Source organism: Muscardinus avellanarius, assembly GCF_963383645.1.
Source record: "Muscardinus avellanarius genome assembly, chromosome: 3".
Lineage (NCBI taxonomy): Eukaryota > Metazoa > Chordata > Mammalia > Rodentia > Gliridae > Muscardinus > Muscardinus avellanarius.
This window is the reverse complement of record NC_137788.1, coordinates 103,119,300-103,137,256: the sequence shown is the minus strand read 5'-3', so window position 1 is coordinate 103,137,256 and position 17,957 is coordinate 103,119,300. Positions and strand designations below refer to the sequence as shown.

Here is a 17,957-nt window from a genome sequence, read left to right as displayed (position 1 = left end):
AGGCTGGGTTTGTCCCCCATTAGAGGAGGCCCCTCTGATGATTCCCGTTCCCAGTGGAAAGCCACTCAGGACGCGCTTCTGAACCTGGCAGAGAATACACTGAAGTGTTTTCCTTTGCATTTATAAATTACTTAATTCCCAGAAGACTCTTTAGTATAATCACAGTTGCCAGATAGAGGCCATGGCCCAGCTGAAAACATCTGGGCCCAGGTGCAGCCTCTTGAAGGTAGAAGGAGATAGGAAAGGTATCAGGCCTTGAAAGCTGAGGTTTCAGAGAAAGGTGGTCAGGAAACATGCGTTTAGTACCAAGCACTTACTGCCCCTTTTGTTGTGGTCATGGTTTTGTGGTTTGTTGTTTAGGTACTGGGGATTGAACCTGGGATTCCCTACCAATGACTACACTCACAGACTTTTTTTTTTTTTTTTTTTTTTGGTGATGGTGGGAGGGAGAGGGTCTCACTAATTACCCAGGCTGGCCTCGAACCTGCAATCTTTTTATCTCAGCCTCCCGAATTGCCGGGGTGACGGGTGTGTGCCACAGTGCCCAGCTCACTCATTGACTGTACCTTTGAATCCCTCGGAGGAGCCCCTGCTCCAGCCTCCAACTGTCTCTGCGGTGCCCTCTTCCAGGCCAACCCCGATCCCCCAGGAAGGCCCACCCACAAGCTTTTCTTTGGTGGAAGCTGCCTAAACACCTCAGGACGTGGTGAAGAGCTTAACGAGCCTCTGCTGACAAGCACAAAGCTCTCCGGCAGCAGCGAGTCAGCTCCCCTCAAAATACAGCCGATGCAGATTTCATTTTAATACCAAAATAAGTATGTGCTGGGGGCAGAAATTCACCGAGGACTCTCAACGCAGCCAAAGGGAAAAGGATTTTGCTATCTTAGTCCCCACGCTATCCTCTCTGGTGTAATTAAAGTGAGGTGCCCTCTTACAATTGCCCTCCTTCTCTGCCTGGTTTTGGAATCTGGTATTAAATAGCGGTCCTCTGTGTGCCTGACATTTACGTCTATTTTGTCCGCTGATGTAAGCAAGTATGCGAAGCAATGCCCAGAACACAATACGTGTTCATTAACTATGGATTAATGAATGAACCAATGAATAAATTTATGTATAGCACAAGGACCCTCGCCCCTGGGCCACACGGCGGAAATGAACATGCCAGGGGCCGCCTCGTAAACTAAACCTCCTGTTTTTGAGGATGAATTTGAAGTCGCCTCCATCCCAGACTGGCGTGATGTTGAAATGAATGGGTAGTGAATGGAGCTTATTAAGGGTCCGTTCTAGACTTACATGGCATTGCCTTTTAAAACCAAGGATTCTCCTGTTTTCCTTCATGTATACTTGCCCGGAATCAATTCTCTAAGCCTATCTGCTAGAACCATGACAACTGAATATTACAAAATAACAAAGACCAGTGGGGTGCAAAGGGGTGCCAAACCTAGTCTCCAAACCTAGTCTATACTGCTTTGAATCAAAGGATCAAAAATGTGAGCTTTGGAATCAGTCTTAGGTTCAATTCTTAGGCAAGTTCCTTAAGCCTCAGTTCTCTGTAAGACTCAGTTTTCCTACCTATGAAATGGAGATGTTGCTGGTAAATATTTTATAGGGTTGGTGTGAAGTTGAAATAGCCTGATGATACGTATCTTAGTACAGTGCCTGGCACACACCAAATGCTGAATTCTGCTGGCACCCATGACAATGAGGCTAAAATACACTGGTGGTCCTTATGCTCCTCAGTCAGCGGTATGGAGTATCACAGAGAGGAACGGCAGGTATCATCTGGGGCCAGCATTCTGCTAGAACCACAAACCTTTGCCCCAAGAACCCCAGGGAACCGTCATCTCTGCTTAGCCTGGTGGACGCTGGTGCGAGTGTTGGTTCCTCAAGGGAGATTTGCCCACTGGATGTTATAAGGTGGATAAGCCTTGTAGGGATGAACAGTATTGAGGAGGGATGCTAAGGCATTTGCCGGTGGCCCATCGGACAAGTATCTCTGCCTATGTTTTTCTAAGCCTCAAGACATGAACATGTGCTCTGTTCATGGGAGTGGATGGAAACAGGTATAGCAGAGGAACGAGGCAGCCCTTGAGCAATCTCGTGCCTGAGGACACTTTCTAAGGCAAGTGGCACTCTCACGGAGTGTCAAAGACAGGTCTCTTCTCCCCTGTCAGCTGCCCCTGAGCAGTGCCCTGGGGCATGCCCATGGAAAATGGAGCCTGTGGAGACCAGGAAGGCCTCACACAGGTTCACAAAACTCCTCCTTCTTGTTGACTGAAAACCGCTTTGCAAGGGAGCCCTTGCAAATAACGAAGAGACAGCAGGTTGATTAAATTCCTCATGGTCTCCCCAGTTCCTCCATAAAACTAAGTGTCCCAGCGGTTTGTGCACAGCTGCCACTGTCACACTGATTAGTCAGCAGCTCGTTTTGATGTTTACAGAAATGCCTATAAGGCTTGGGGCTCTGGCCAGGTGCTGCAGTTTCCCTAGTTTCTGCCATAGGTGTGCACCTCATCGACCCCCAAATGATGCCAGGGAGCATGGGGGCCCAGCGGGTGCTCGGCTGCCCGGGAGGTAGAGCTGTACGCCCGCAGATGGCAGAGCGGGGGAGCGGCTGCTTTGACCCACGCTTTCTGGTAGATATGTTTGAGTTCTGGGCAAGAAAGCATCTTGGCATGTTAGCATCTGAAACTATTATTACCTGTGAGTCACTCTCTTGTTTCCTGAGCCGTGCAACCTAAACACTAATTATGATGCTGACCGAGACACCTGCGCTGTTAGAGACAATAGGTGTCACCTCATGTGGATGAGTAGAAAATTTCAGGGTAGAGAGATGACCACAAAACACCTATTCAGAAAACTGAAGGAGAGACGAGATGGGGAGGCTCATGGAAGTTTAATAAAAAGACATCTCTTCGCGGGATGGAGAGCATCCAAGATCTCACTGTGAAGTGAAATGTCAACCAGCTGCCCGAGTCTCAGGGGACCACCTCACTCCCTCCCCAGGCCACAGGTCCTTCCCCCTCCACTGCTCAGAAGAGGCTCCCAGGGAATCAGCGAGCACGCAAGCTTCCCGTTTCTTGATGCCAAATGGCAATGAGATTATAGGGGACACTGGCCCCCAAATCATGTTGTCTGGCAGGGAGGACATGACCAGCACTGTGACTTGCTATTCATTCTACTGTGACACGTGGCTATTCCTTGGGCATCGTCGAGTTCTATTTTTAACCCCCTTTATCTTTTGGTTAACAATGTTGGAGAGAGAGAGCAAGAGAACGGACTCCACAAAGGTGACAAAGGGTCATTGTTTGTTTCAATACAGCTTCGAGCCAGCCAGCCATTGTGGGGCTGGGATTTAGAGCTGGGGCCTTGCACATCTGTGGGCAAGTATTCTGTCTGAATTGGTGTGAGCTTCCCTATTAGTGAAAGTCCAGGAATACTAAGGTAGCTAAAGACTCTGTGTTTATTAAGCACAGAGACGCCCCAGAGACAAGTGTGCCACAGCAAAGCAGCTTAATGACCTTAGCACCCCCTCGACACCATCTGAGGAGCAGCAGTGGGTCTAGGGCCTCAGTCCCTTTGCTGAGAAGGATGTTTAAGGACATCTGTTCTCCCTTCCCTACTGGCACAGATCCCTACGTCAAAGTGTCCCTGCTTTGTGATGGGCGGAGGCTGAAGAAGAAGAAAACAACCATAAAGAAGAACACTCTCAATCCTGTCTACAACGAGGCCATCATCTTTGACATTCCCCCGGAAAACATGGATCAAGTCAGCTTGCTCATCTCGGTTATGGATTATGACCGGTAGGTTTGGGTTCCAGAGTGATGTGACTCCCAGCCCTTCTCCCACTCTAGGCAGCCTAGGGACCCTTGTCGTTGGGCCTGTGGCTCAGGCCTCATGCCCACTGGTCTCAGTTATGGATGCATCTCACAGCACGGGAGTTTGAGGAAGAGCATAGGCTTCCCTGAGTAAAGGGCTCCAGCTTCCTTCCCAAATGGACCTGTTTCCATTAGAAGCAACTCCACCAGTCAGTTTCCCTGAATTCGCTACCCTGACTATTCCCATTCCTCCATCTGGCACCAATCCTGTCTCTCATCTGTCCTATAAAAGGCCTATCCTCTCCATTCCTGCAGGCTGCCACTTTCACTCTAGGAGGCTGGGCAGCCTCCATCATTCCCTTCCCTCCCCCCGGCCAAGAGACTAAGGACACGCCCTCCTGGACACTTTCTTCCTGGACCTGCCCTTTTCAGGAACCAGCAATGGCTCTTGTTGTCCAGCCTTTCCCCCTGGACTCTCAGGACCCTCCATAATCTGGACCCAGCATATCCATCCAACCTAATTTTCCCTACCTCTTGGCTTATTTTGCTTTCTCATCAAAAATGGCTAAAAAAACCCTTTTTTTCCAATTACTCCAGCCCCATGACTCCTTCTCTATAGATGCTACGTTAGCTGAAGGAGGCAAAACCCATACAATAAACCCTCAGCGCTGGATCTGTAGCTCAAGTCCTCAGGCATGGTAGGTACTTGACAGGCAGACTCCAGTGCTGATTCATGTTCTCGCTAAGTGAATAAATCACATCCCAGCCTCTGGGGTGATGGAGAAGTGGTGCTCAGAGTGGGTGATTTATTTCCAAGATGTCTCCAGTGAAGTTGTAATATGCTGGTCAAGTCAAATGAAAGAAGAGGCAAACTCTCCCAGTCCTGAGTCAGGCCCTCTGCCACTATTGCCTGGCATCCCAATTTAGAACCCTCTGCTCACTGCTCTGGGTTAAACACCCACCCAAGGACGCTGGACCAAGTCTCAGGGCCGCCCAGGCTTCTCAGAGCTCCAGGCTCTGAATTAGACCCTGAAGGCACCATCCCACCCTCCAGGACCTCCTTTCTTTTTTTATTTTTTTGGTGGTGGTACTGGGAGTAGAACCCAGAGCTTTCTACCTCTGGGCTATACTCCCAGACCTATTTTATATTTTATTTGGAAACAGGGTCTCACTAAGTTGCTGAGAGCCTCACTAAGTAGCTGAGGCTGGCTTCAAATACGTGCGATCCTCCTGTCTCAGCCTCCCCAGCGCGGGGATGACAAGCGTGCACCACCACACCCGGCTCCAGGACCTCCTTTCTAAGAGCATGTCTGGTAACCAGTACTTCTCCCTCAGAGTGGGCCACAACGAGATCATAGGCGTCTGTCGTGTGGGGATCACCGCTGAAGGCCTGGGCAGGGACCACTGGAACGAGATGCTGGCGTACCCACGGAAGCCCATTGCTCACTGGCACTCCTTGGTGGAGGTAAAGAAATCCTTCAAAGAGGTAGGTAAGGTCGCCCAGCCCTCGGCACGTCTGCTGCATGGCAGTGTGGGCTGGAGAATGGTGTTGGCTGCTGCGAGCCCTTCCCTTTGTGGGAAGCAGGCATGGGGGCCGCTTGCTTCTCGCCCAGTGTGTAATGGGTTGATAGAGGAGGAAGATGGCAGCTGCCTGGCAAACAGTCCCTGATGCTGGGCATTTTGAAAGCAGTGCTGAGTTCTTAATGGAAAATAAGAACTTTGAAGACATCTCCCCAGCAGGCCACTGTGCCAGGTCTGAAAAGCCTTCACAAAGCCTGGGGCCAAGCTAGTCCTTTAGAGAGAGCCCCAAGGGGGTGAGATCAGAACTTGGCGAGAAAGTCCACACCTGTGGGAACAGTGAGTTCTCTGAAGCTCCAGCCCGCCAATCCACTTGGCAGTTTTCACAGCTTGGATGGAGATGGCTGCAGTGCAGGAGCTGCTCTTATGAAGGCTGATTCTCACCATCGTGGGTGGAGGGAGTATGGCCTCAGGGTGCCACACTTCCCGTCCAAAGCTGTGTGCTGGGTTCTAACAGCCCTGGGCTGGGAGTTCTGAAATGTGGGCTTTAATCTCGGCCCTTCCTGACTTTGTGGTATAGTCTGGGGCCCATCACTTTCTGTCTCAGCTGCAAAGAAAATGCTCCTTTGAATGATATTTACTGTCTGCCCCACCTCCACCAACCCCCTGTGATCACTCACCTTGGCAGCCCCAGGCCTGCTTTTCCCCCAATGGGTGGGGAGGTGAGGGTGTCCAGGCCAGCCTGGAGCCTCATTTCCAATATTTCATGCCCCAGTGCATCGTAGAAAGCTGGGTGTTCATCCCCTCATCTTAAGCTTCAAACCTCATAAGTCTAGAGAGCTGTATAAAATTGGAAAATCTAATACAAAGATAAAGCTTTATCCCTTTCATAGCCTGGCCCTCAACTTAAACGCAGAGTCATCCCCTACCCCTACTCTGCGGCACAAAAATGGTATGGTGGCCAAGGCCCTCCCCAGGGCAGACAAGCCATTTCTACCTGCTTTCAGCTGTGTGAGGAACCCCAAGAGAGACTGGGAGCTGAGGGGGGATGTGGCAACTCTGGGAGATAGTGGCTTCCCAGGAGCCAGTCCAATTGACTTACCTCCTCAGGTAGGCTGTGCTCCGTGGCACTCATACCCTGTGGCCTTTGAGGCAGCATCAAGGGACCAGGCTCAGAATAGTTATGTCAGCGGAGTCCTCATGGTTCTGTCTTATGGTTGCCTTGATCTTCCCACAACTATGAAGTTTTAATGAGTGAGGCCAGTCCCTCTGCTCTGAAGCTCCCTGGGGGAGCACTGCCCCTCTCCCAGGAGGGCCTCCCTGCAGTGTGACTGCAATACCCACAACCAGCCATGGGTGGCGCTACTGAGCAGAATCCTAGGCAGTCTGGAGGCAGTCTAGCCCCTCACTAAAGATGGTGTGGATTCAACCCAGAAGGGGCCATGGCAGCAATCCTGGAGATATTTAAGAATAGAATAAGTAACTAAATGGTGGTTTAGGAGCAGGGTATGAAATTCCAGCTCAGAGGCTTCTGCTGTGGAGCCCCAGGCAGTCCACTGCCCCAAACTGGCCTTTGGTTTCCTGGTTGGTAAATGAAGATGTAGGCCCTCCGAACTCTGTGTATCTAGGAAACTGACCCTATAGGTGCTGAACTGTGGCAATCTTTCTCCTAGGACTCTGCAATAACCCTCACTGTTCCCAGCTGGGCCTGCCCCGGCGAAGGAAGCAGCCCTCAGAGTGGTACCTGGTGCAGGGGTGCAGGGCACCACAGACCAGGTCCAGAATCACGGTGAATACCACCTAATTACACCAAATAATTGATCCCAAGTCCTGTTTCTTTGAGAACGCTGACTCACTAGCCCAGACTACAAAAGAAAGAAAGATAAAGTCAAATCAAGCCCTTGAAAATGAATATTTGATGAGACAGTAACAGTATAGGGAAAAGGAAAAGAGAATAAATTGATTCATATCCTTTGGGTTTACTTTTTTCTTGACCTGGCACACTGTCGCCCGGGCCTGCCCTTCCCCCACGCAGTCCCATCATTCTCTGCTCAGCCGATCGCTTCTCTGTATGAAGAAGCTGAAAATGGCATTCGTCTTGGCATCTTAGGATTTCAACAGTACTGTGTTTAGATAGAATTTTCACTGACACTTTTAGCGCCCACGGTTTTAAGTATCTTGATAAAAAAAAATGCATCTTAAGCCCTGCCTGGCTAATATGAAGTGTACGCTTTGTGTTCACGTGATACCTTTCGCTTGAAAATACACCCTCCCAGTCACCTCTAGAGCGCCCATTCTGCTTTATTTTTGGTTCTGTTCTGGCCATTGAGTAAAAGCTCCTGAAACTTGGATCTCCTATTCGTATAATCCAAAAAGAAATCATCTTCTCCACCTCTGGGGGAAAGTAAATGGTGGCATCGTGTCGGCACAGTTCTCTGTATTTATTTATCTTGCACCTTTCACAGAGAAGCCTCCGGTGCTGTGATCATATTTTTTTTTTTTTATTAATGGAAACAGAGGTCACTATATTGCTCATTCCTTTGGTGTTTAAAAATAAGGTTGTGGGAAACAAATTAACCGAAAGGTATTTTATCCTGCTGGAATCGCTCATGAATAAAAATTCATTAACCTATAGTGAGTGCCCTTCCCCAGCGGCAGCCTGAGCCCTCCCGGCCCCCTCCGCTCTCAGCACCGCTGCCAGTGCGGCTTGTCATCGGTGTCTCAACGCACGCAGCCTGGCTGACCAGTGACCCACTCCAAGGTGCTTTATTACAAAGGCCAAGTTCAGATCACCTGCCAGGGATTTTAGATTCCTGTTGCAATGTGACCCATTTCAGAGCCACAAAAGACCTGACTGGAACTCAGCCAGTCCGGAACAATAGGCTTCCTGCATGCGGGGGGACAGGCTCTCTGCTATTTCAGAGCCATCTTGACAAGCCTGGCAGAATCATTCACTTTCCCATTGTCCATGAACCCCATCTCCTCCCTTTGTTTATCTTCATAGGAAAAATGGAGGACTAGCAGGGAGCCAGTATCCCTTCTTCATCCTTTCTAGATAAACAATTATGCTCGGTGTGACCAGTCTTTGGACTGTTATGTAAAGGGGAAAAGAGCTCTGCGTGGCTGCTCCATGCTCTCTCCTCTGGCCTGGCCTATCAATCAGGTTGTGTAAGTGGCGTCTGCTTGCCCAGGGGAGCAGCCAGTAATTATGGTGTACCTGTCACTGACATTAAAGGTGGCAACCGAAAAAATTCCAGTTCCTAAATTGAAGGTCTGCTAAATGAAGGCATTAGCAATAGCCTTGTTCACCTTCTGGTTAAAAAACACTTGAGTCGGAAGTCACAGTGGGCTCGACAACCAGGCATTTATTTATCTGAAATATTTCACCAGGGAACCCCTCGGTTGTGATTTCATTCACGTGGATGCTGCAAAGCAGAGAGACTGCCACCTGGAGTTAGGAGTAAGTACCGGTGTGGACCCAAAGAGGTTAGGCTTCTTTTTGCCTGTCCTGTCTCCTCCTCCCCCTGGCGCGGCCACATGCCCAGAGAGCCACAGGATGGATTGAGCAGAGCACTGCGTGGGGAGTGCGGAGACCTGATCCTGGGTCCTGGCTCTGCCCTAAATGGCTGTATCTTGACTTCTCTGTTTCTTTGTTGTCTTATTTACAAGAACCAGAGGGTTGGACTGGAAGCTGTCCTGGGCCTGCCTCCAGTTCTGACAGGCTGAGAGGGACCGGGCTGAATGAGCCTGGTCTCGATCATGTCATGGTGGCCACCGATGCCTTGCTTAGTTGTGAAGACTGTCAGCTTGGTCTGTGCAGGGAGGACCAGGGAGCTCGTGAAGATCTGAGCTGAGAGAAGAATAGCGGAGGCTCTCCTTAGGTCGAGGGCTTGAGATAGTCCCCCAGTTCTGGATCTCCTTTCAGCTTTAAGGTTTCCCATTGGTCCATAGGTGATGCCGGGTGGCAGATGGTCCACTCCTTAGGTGGCTCAGCTCTGTCTGGAAATAGCTGTGTTGAGGGGGATCTGCCTCCTCCCATCCACCCCCATATATGCCCGAATGCAAGGTTGCACTCCACAACGGGGACCCTAAAGCTCATGAGAAGCAAATGCACTTGTGGCTCAGAAAGTCACCTGTGACTACTTACCTAACCTCTCTCTAGAGTCATTCCTGCAGGCACTAGAGGAATATTGGGTCTCAGCCCACAAAAGGACCAGTGAAAAGTGGACAGATGCTGACTCGCTTTGAACTTAAATTTCCCACAGACAGCTCAAGAATTCATAGGGTCAGATCCTTGCCTAGGAAACATTGTTATGCCTACCACTAGCATTCCTGCTTAAAGAAAGGTTGAATGAGCCCATCATTATGGTCACACCTATAATCCCAATACTTGGGAGCCTGAGACAGGAGGACTGCAGGTTTGAAGGCAGCCTCAACACCTTAGACGCTGTTTCAAGATAAAAATAAAAAAGGGTTCGGGGTGTAGCTTGGGGGTAGAATGCCTCTAGGTTCAAATCTCAGTCCTAAAAAAATAAAAAAGAGGGGTTGAAGAGTCCAGGCGCAGGTCCATCCGTCCATCCGTCCATCCGTCTTCAGCCTTCTTCACTACATTGCGTCTCATTGTGTCACGGCTTCCACAGAGGGCTCAGAGCCAGCTGAGAAGAGGCCACCTGCAGACAGGACAGCAGGGCAGGGGGAAGGGTGGGAGACCTCAAGAGGGGAAGGGCCCCCTCGCCTCACGCCTCCTACCTCTTCCCAGGCCAGATGTGAATGCACACAGGATGCATTAAACTGAAGAAGAGAGCCCCAAACCAAAGCAATAGCAGAGTTGTTTTTTTGGGTTGAATTTTTTTTCCTCTGTACTAATAGCTCCCAGACAAATTGCTAATAATTCATGATCGTGAGTTCTTGGCAGTAAGGCCATATTCTGCAGACTGCCTCTTTCACTACTAACGTAATCTGATTTTCAGTGTGAAAAATGGCTGAAGCACTCAGAAATGGTCCAGTCATCGCACCTCATTAAACACACACACACACACACACACACACACACACACACACACACACTTCACATTGTGGAAAAAGCTGAAGTTGTCTCTGCAGTATGTCTTTTTTGAGCATCAAGTATTCCGAACTAGAAGCTCTAAGCTGTTTTCCTTATGTTTTTGCATGGCTGAGAGCAAAATTCAAGAGAGCTTATCTAGAAGCCGGGAAAGGTAAAATCAGTGCATGGGCTAGTTAAGTTCTAGAAGCTGAAATGTCAATGCCTTTGGCAATCAATGACAGGCTTTTTTCTCCTCTCCACAGTGGCAGGGCCGGGCCACCAGCTTCGACAGTGAGAGCTCGTGCCCATCTCCGAAACCGCCTCCATCGCCCTGAGCTGCACGGCCGAGCCACGTGTACGGACTCAGCAATGTTCTTTCCACACTTGTCCAGCCGTCTAATCGCAGTGTTGTGCAGCCGCCAGCGCGGCAGTGGCCACCCGCCACTCCAGGGTCTTACCTGCCCCTGCGTAGGTCAAGACCCAGACACTTGTCATGTGGTCAGATCTGTCTTAGTCTTTGCTGTCTCCCAAGGTGATGTTTTTGTGATTTTTACTTTGTATGGGTCTGCTGCCAAGAGAAGAAGAAAGAGAAGAAGGAGAAGAAAAGGAAGAAGAAGAAGGAGAAGGAGGAGAAAGAGAAGGAGAAGGAGAAGGAGAAGGAGAAGGAGAAGAGGAGAAGAAGGATGAAGAACCCAGAAGTTTGTTTTATAAAGTACAATGTAAAATAGCAGCATTTGCAGGAGAGATGGGTTGGACTTCTGGAATTTTCCATCTCTGTTGACCTCCATGACCTTGGAGAAGGAGATGGTGGGGTGGAGCTATGGCTGCATTTTCAGTGCCCTGCAGGAATGGTACGAACTGATCAAAGGCTGCACTGCCCTTTGAAGCTCTTCACTGGCGTGACATAAGCCAAAATGCAGATTCCTGGTCCCATGTTGGAAGCACAAAAGCTGTGTGGCATTCACGAACCTTCTGCTGGCGTTCAGGGCTCCTGGCTCCCCTTCCTCACAGCTTTCCTTCCTTCTGAACTGAGACCGTCTTGATTCCTCATGAGAACTTAGTCACTTTCTTTAGGAATGATTCTACTGAAACTCACATGCCATATGTTTTCTGATGTGCCACAGTTAATGATCACATTTGTTTGAAAACAGGATCTTTGTTCTCAAAAATAACCATTGTAAAGAAAGAGAGGCACATATGTTTCTAAATGATTTCTGCACAATACATAGCTTTATAGACTCCATGAAGTGTCAAGCAGCTGTTTTAAATGCTGAAACAGATCAAAGAAAATCCTAGATAAGATGCTCTTTTCTGAGTAGGGAGTTTTGAAAGCCAAGCTCCAGTGTGAGTCCGTCTCTCTAGAGTTATTTTCTTGGTTGAAATCCAGCCAGCCTGAGCGAATCTCAACTCCATGGACTTTTTGGCAACGCGCGTCTTAACTTTAGTTCTATAAATCACTAAGTATTTGGTGTTTGTTTCAGTGGCCTTGAGGGGTTTTGTTTTTAGCTTTTCTTTAGATCTCTACCTTAGGCCAAATTCAGTTTAGGAAGAAAGAGTTTGAACTGTTCTCTATTAGACTAGCACATTCCTATTGAGTTAATAGTGGCCTTCCTGCCAACTCCTTTAACTGGGGGGATTGCTCGATACCATTCTGTACAGCCCTGGTAAGCACATCGGGGGAAAGTTCTGCTCAACTTGTGGCTATCCAATGCCGGTTCCTAGAGCTGCACGTAAGACATGCAAAAAGCATATCAGCTCATGAACCCCTCCTTTTAACGATGGAAAGTCAAAAAACATAAAAGGTATTCACACACCTTGTGTCTTATTCTTTATATATGTCACATGTCATAGAGGCAGCAACTTGAGAAAGTAGCCCTCATTTTAAGACAAGTTATCAGGTTTTTCTGCCAATATAACTAGGTAGTGTCTGCTAGCCTGGAAACTGAGTGATTGGGCATGAGCTAGCAGGTTACTATGGCAAAAGAAGTTTTCCACCTAAAATCGTAAATTTAGGTGAGTCTAAACTCTACCCTGTACTGAGCCCCAGGCTAGGAACTAATGTGTAAAGATAACTTTTCTCTCCAAATGTCTTGTGATTGATAGGTCTTCCCAGTCAGGCAGTCCTGCCTTGGGATGTTGAGAAAAAGAAAACAAACAAAAAAGACCAAGGTTGTGACAAGACTCCCAGCAGGCAACAACATCGTCATGTTTCGTGACTCTAGCCTGCCCCAGCAAGGTGGCCGCCTCAATCACTGGGCAGATACTATGGCTCTCGCCACCATGAAAGGGACAATTGAGTTTTCTGGGTCATAGGGAGACCAGAAATGAGCGTAATAGAGTCCTCCCAGAAGCGAGCTCAAAATGAGTGTCCAGCTGGTATCTCTAAACCCCCCCGGCAGGGAGGATGGCCCATTCTAACCTTGGGGTGGAGGGAGTGCCATCCGTGTGGATCCTGGGATCGGGCGCTGGCCTGAAATTCCTCTTCTCTCCCAGCAGCTCCCTCACACAGGTGAACAACCAGCGCTTTCAGAAGATCAGCTCCTCAACAGATTACAGCCAGCCCTCATCATGCCCCAAACAACTGCCGCACGCCGGCTCCAGCTGCCGGGGTCAATTCCTGCAGACTGGGAGGCTTTCAGTTCCTGTCCAGCCCTAGGGCCCAGGGGGGAGGCTGGTCCTCCACCAGAAGTATGAACTGTACCTAAGTTGCTATTGACTTCCTTATCTAGGCCAGTACCTCTTCCTCACAGATGAGAATAAATTGAAATACACATTTAAATTGACAAAACTGAAAGACAAAGTTGCTTCATGGGTCGGCTCCCTCTGGCTTGAGAATCCTCACGGGTGGTAGTCATGAGCTAACCAGGGCCATTTGCACATAGATGTTTTCTACATACGCAAAGTTCCCTTCTTTATTTAGCAGTGTTTTATCTTTATTGCGCTGTGTCCCTCCCCCTCTGCACTTACCCAGAATGTTAATTAATTGTATCATCATTTAAAAAATTATGTTGTTAATTACTGCTTTGTGTCTTCCCACCCCTGTCACAGCCTGGAGTTTTTATTCAATTAAATCTCTGTCTCTTGCCCATTTCTCTTGTCATTTATGTTCCTGAGGTTCGGCAACTTTTCTTTTTAATCTTCACTTCACGTAGGTCGCCATTTCCCTTCAGTTGGGGGTGGGCAGACAGCCTTGTTGATTTCTCACTCTGCCCACGACACTGGCTGGAACCCACCTGGGTTTTTTCAGGCTCACAGAGCATTGGGGACGAGGCTCGGCTGTTCCCTCAGCTGTTCTTCCCCACCAGCGGTCTTTCCAGATGCCCAAGGCTCCCCAGGGACACGGGTCCCACTCGTGTCTGGAAAGTACAATGCTTCCCCACCAGGAGAGGAACCCTGCTAACACTTGTAAAACACAACCTGGCAAAGCCATGCAGAAATGCTGTTGCAGACTCGAAAATGTAAAAAGAACATTCCAGCTTAATAGAATATCCCCTCTGCTCACCCCAGCTTTTAATTAATTTAGAAGGCAGCCTGTAGAGAGAAGAGCGGATGGTACATCCATTTCTGCGCATCTGCATCTAAATTACTGGTGCTCGATAGGGAACCCAACTGCTGAGAGAGCGCTCCACTGCCCAGGAGGCCCTTCTCCACACCAGCATCTTCCCATTAGGTCATATCCAGAGCTGAAAAATCCACAGGGAAAGAGTGTCCGTGGGTATGGGCTGGGTTGTGGTGCGATAAACAGTCTCAATGGCTGAACATAGCAATGGCTTATTTCTCTTGCTAAGTACCCATCACAGGTCAGCAAGGGGGTTCTGCTCATCATGTATATTTGGGGGACTCAGGATGACCAAGCAACAAATATCTCAAACATTGCTAGTTGCTATACTCAAGAGAGGAAAGAACACTGAGAAGGTTCCCATAAGGCCCAAGTGCTCTGGCAAAGAAGTAACACACGTTGCTTCCCTTCACAATCCGTTGCCAGAACTGCTCATATGACCTCCCAAAACACAAGGGGTTAAGTGCCCCAAGAAAAGAAGACTGGAAATATTAGGGAGTAGGCCTTAGGAAGACCACAGAGAAAGCTGTGGGCATGGTGGTACACGCCCTCAATCTCAGTACTTGGAAAGCTGAGACAGGAGGCCAGCCTTAGCAACCTAGACCCTCAGCAACTTAGAGACACCTTGTTTCAAAATAAAAAAGAACTGGGGGGGGGGGGCTGTATCTCATCGGTTTAATGCCTGTGGGTTCAAACCTCAGTACCAAACAGACAAAAAGACCACAGTGAACTTAGCAGGCCAGTGGAGGGTGACAGCTACAGAATGACTGAGTCAGAGAGACTAAGAAAAGAAAACCATATGTTCTATTCACTCTTGAATGAAACTTGCCCCCCAAAGCTTTCAGTCTAGTTAGTGAGGATGGTTCAAGGGAGAAAGTGGGAGAACAATAAGGGAGGTGGAATTGAAGGCTAAGAAAGTCCATGGAAGAATCCTCTAACTCAGCAGAATGGTGAACAGCTTCAGGAAAAAAGCAGCCCCTGATCCAAGCCTTAGGAATGAGTGGGGTTTGGAGACCTAGAGGCGTTGAAGCAGAGGCACAGTCCAGACCGAGGGGTCCAAACAGTGAAGACTCAGAGCAGAGGACTCCCTAGGGCTGCCAAGCACCCTAGATCTAGGGGAGACAGTGAAGGCCCCCAGCTCAGCTGACACCATACTGGCACCGGTGGTCCAGGTAGAACATAGGATTTCTGCATGAAGACCCTCCTGTCCCCTTCCCTGAGTCCCGCACCACCAGGCTCTAGCCCCGACTCCTGCCGAGTTCCCCAGCCACTTCTCCTGAGAACTGACCCAGCTCTCCCGCCTCTTTTGCCACCTTAGCACCCGCCTGCTCCCAAAGGACCCGGCCCCTGGGAACACAGGACTTGCCTAACGCTGAGAATCAGCCTAGCTGCCACACCCATCCACTTACCCACCTCCCCTTCCCTGCTACTGCTTAGCCGGAAGCCATCAAGGACCTTCTGATTTGTGCCCCATCCCACTCCCCTTCAGGGTGAGCAGCATCTCCATGCCTGATTCCTTAGCAGGGAGAAAGGGTCTGCCTCTCCCTGGCTGGCTCGCCACAGCAAGCCAGTGTACCAGGGGAGACTGGAGGCCCGAGAGCAGCAGGCAGTTGGAGTTGTCCACTGCGGGGATGAAGGCCAAGCCAGGCACAGGAGGTCCCAGGGAAAAGGCCACCTGCACAAGAGGAGGTGGCCACAGAGCTGAGCTGGAAGACAGAAGGTTGGAGGGAGGGATCATAAGTGTTGAATGTCTTTACGCTTGGAAACCAGGGTTTCTCCACCTTCCTTCCACAGAAACTAGAAAATAGCAGAGCAAGGGAAAACGATGAGTCCGATCTGGGCCAAACTGAGTCTGAGCTGCTGGAGGTAATCTAGCAGACGGTGCAGCCTGGTAGAGAGGTCAGGCGTGATTTGTTAATTCACAGCAAGGACATGCGAGGACAGGAGCTGACGTGCTCAGTGAGTCCCAGCAGGCCAGGAGGGCCTCAGAAAGAGGTTCTTTAGGAACCATCAACATTTAGAGGTTAAAAAAAAAAAAAAAAAACTAAAGTGATGTGAATAATAAAGGAGAGATGCCCAAGCAAAGCTGAGGAACAACAGCAGATCCATCACTAAGTGATTGTTCAGAACAAGCTCGTCCAAGTTGCTTAAATATAACTCTATCCACAAAAGTTCGTGCTCACCCATGTGTGCAACTTTTTTCCTCTTCTCAGCTCTGCCTTCGCCTTTTTAAACTCCTAGTAAATACACAAAACCAAATTTACCATGTTGACCGTTTTTAAGTATAGAGTTCAGTGGCACTAAGTACATTCACATTGTTGTGCAACCATGGCTGCCATCCACCCAGAGAACTCTTTCATCTCGCAAAACTGAAACTTCATAGCCATTAAGTATAGCTCCCCATTCCTGCCTTCCCCCAGCACACAGTAACCACCATTCTACTTTGTCTCGGTGAATCTGCCTCAAATGAGTAGAATCATAGTGTCTGTCATTTTGTGGCTGCTTAATTCACTTAGCATAATGTCTTCAGGGTTCATTCCTGTGGTAGCGTGTGTCAAAACTGCCTTCCTTTCTATGGTGAAATCATATTCCATTGTGCGTACACACTACATTTTGCTTATCCTTTCATCTACCACTGGACACCTGTGTTACTTACACCTCTTGACTTGTGAACGTGAGTGTACAAATACCTGTTTGAGTTACTGCTTTCAATTCTCTTGGGTAAATACCTATAGTGGATATATTGGATCATAGAATTCTATGCTTACTATTCTGAGGAGCCACCACACTGCTTTCCACAGTAGCTGGACCATTTTACGTTCCCATCAGCAGCACACAGAGTTCTTATCTCCACATCTTCACCAACATTTGTTTTCTTGATGGTCGCCATCTGATGGATATAAAGTGGTGTCTTATTGTGGTTTGGATTTGCTGTTCCTAATAATTGGCGATCTTGAGCGTCCTTTCATATGCTAATTGACTATTGTATAGCTCATTTGAAAAAATGTCTATTTAAGCCTTTTGCCCATTTTTTAGTAGGGTTGCTTGTTGTTATTGTAGAGTTGTAAGGCTTCTCTATATATTCTGAATATTAATCTCTTATCAGATACATGATTTGCAAAATTATCTCCCAGTCTTTGGCCTGCTTTTTAATCTTGTTGATCAGTCCTTTGATGTACAAAAGTTTCTAATTGGGAGAGGGGTACTGGGGACTGAACCCAGGGGCATTCTATCACTGAGCTATACCCCCAGCCCTTCCTTTCTTTCTTTCTTTCTTTCTTTCTTTCTTTCTTTCTTTCCTTTCTTTCTCTCTCTGTCTTTCATTTGTTCTTCTCTCTCTTTCCTCTCTTCTCTCTTCTTTTTTTCTTTTTTTTTTTGAAACAGTTTTGCTAAGTCACCCAGGCTGTCCTTGAACTTGCAATCCTCCCGCCTCAGCCTCCCAAGTAGCTGGGATTTTAGATATATACCACCATACTCAGCAAGTTTTAATTTTGATAAAATTTAAAGTTCAATTGTCTTCAATTTTTTGCTTGTTCCTTTGGTAGCATATCTAATAAATTATTGTCAAATCCAATGTCACACAGCTTTCCCCCAGTGCTTTTTCTGGGGGAACAAGAAGTTTTAACTTCTTATGTATGGGTCTTTTTCCCATTCTTTAAAAATTTGTTTTATTTTATTGGTGCACTATAGTCTCACATCATACTGTGGATCATGTTGACAATGGCATGTGTTCACACAATACTTGGTGTCCTCCCCACCTCGCTTCCCCTTTTCCCTCCCTCCCAATATTGAGTGTCCAGGTTAAGAATGTTATAGTCACATGTATACACATATTCAAGTGTAGCTTTTCCATTAATTAACTTCAGTCTTCTTCCTCCCCTACCCTTCCTTTCTGGTTTTGCTCAGGTTTCCCCTCCATTATCTAGAGTTCCTTTGGTATCCTCAATACTCCCTAGCTTGAGCATATTAGAGAAAAAATAATGTCCCTTCTCTTTCTGTGCCTGGCTGATCTCACTTA

The 17,957-nt window shown here is 48.2% G+C and overlaps 1 protein-coding gene across 2 annotated transcripts in view; it reads left to right on the top strand.

Annotated features, from left to right (window-relative positions):
• Positions 1-10,715, top strand: part of SYT6 (synaptotagmin 6) — a gene marked incomplete at both ends in the record, with an annotated part of 67,010 nt that extends 56,295 nt beyond the window's left edge. The window contains 3 exons of one of the 2 annotated variants that reach the window (XM_080690790.1): positions 3,632-3,803; positions 5,154-5,304; positions 10,644-10,715. In XM_080690790.1, the coding sequence (XP_080546916.1) occupies positions 3,632-3,803; positions 5,154-5,304; positions 10,644-10,715 (395 nt within the window). Of the gene's footprint in view, positions 1-3,631; positions 3,804-5,153; positions 5,305-8,726; positions 8,745-10,643 lie in introns of those variants that run through there. The other variant, XM_080690791.1, reaches the window with a different exon arrangement.
• Positions 10,716-17,957: the final 7,242 nt, after the last annotated feature.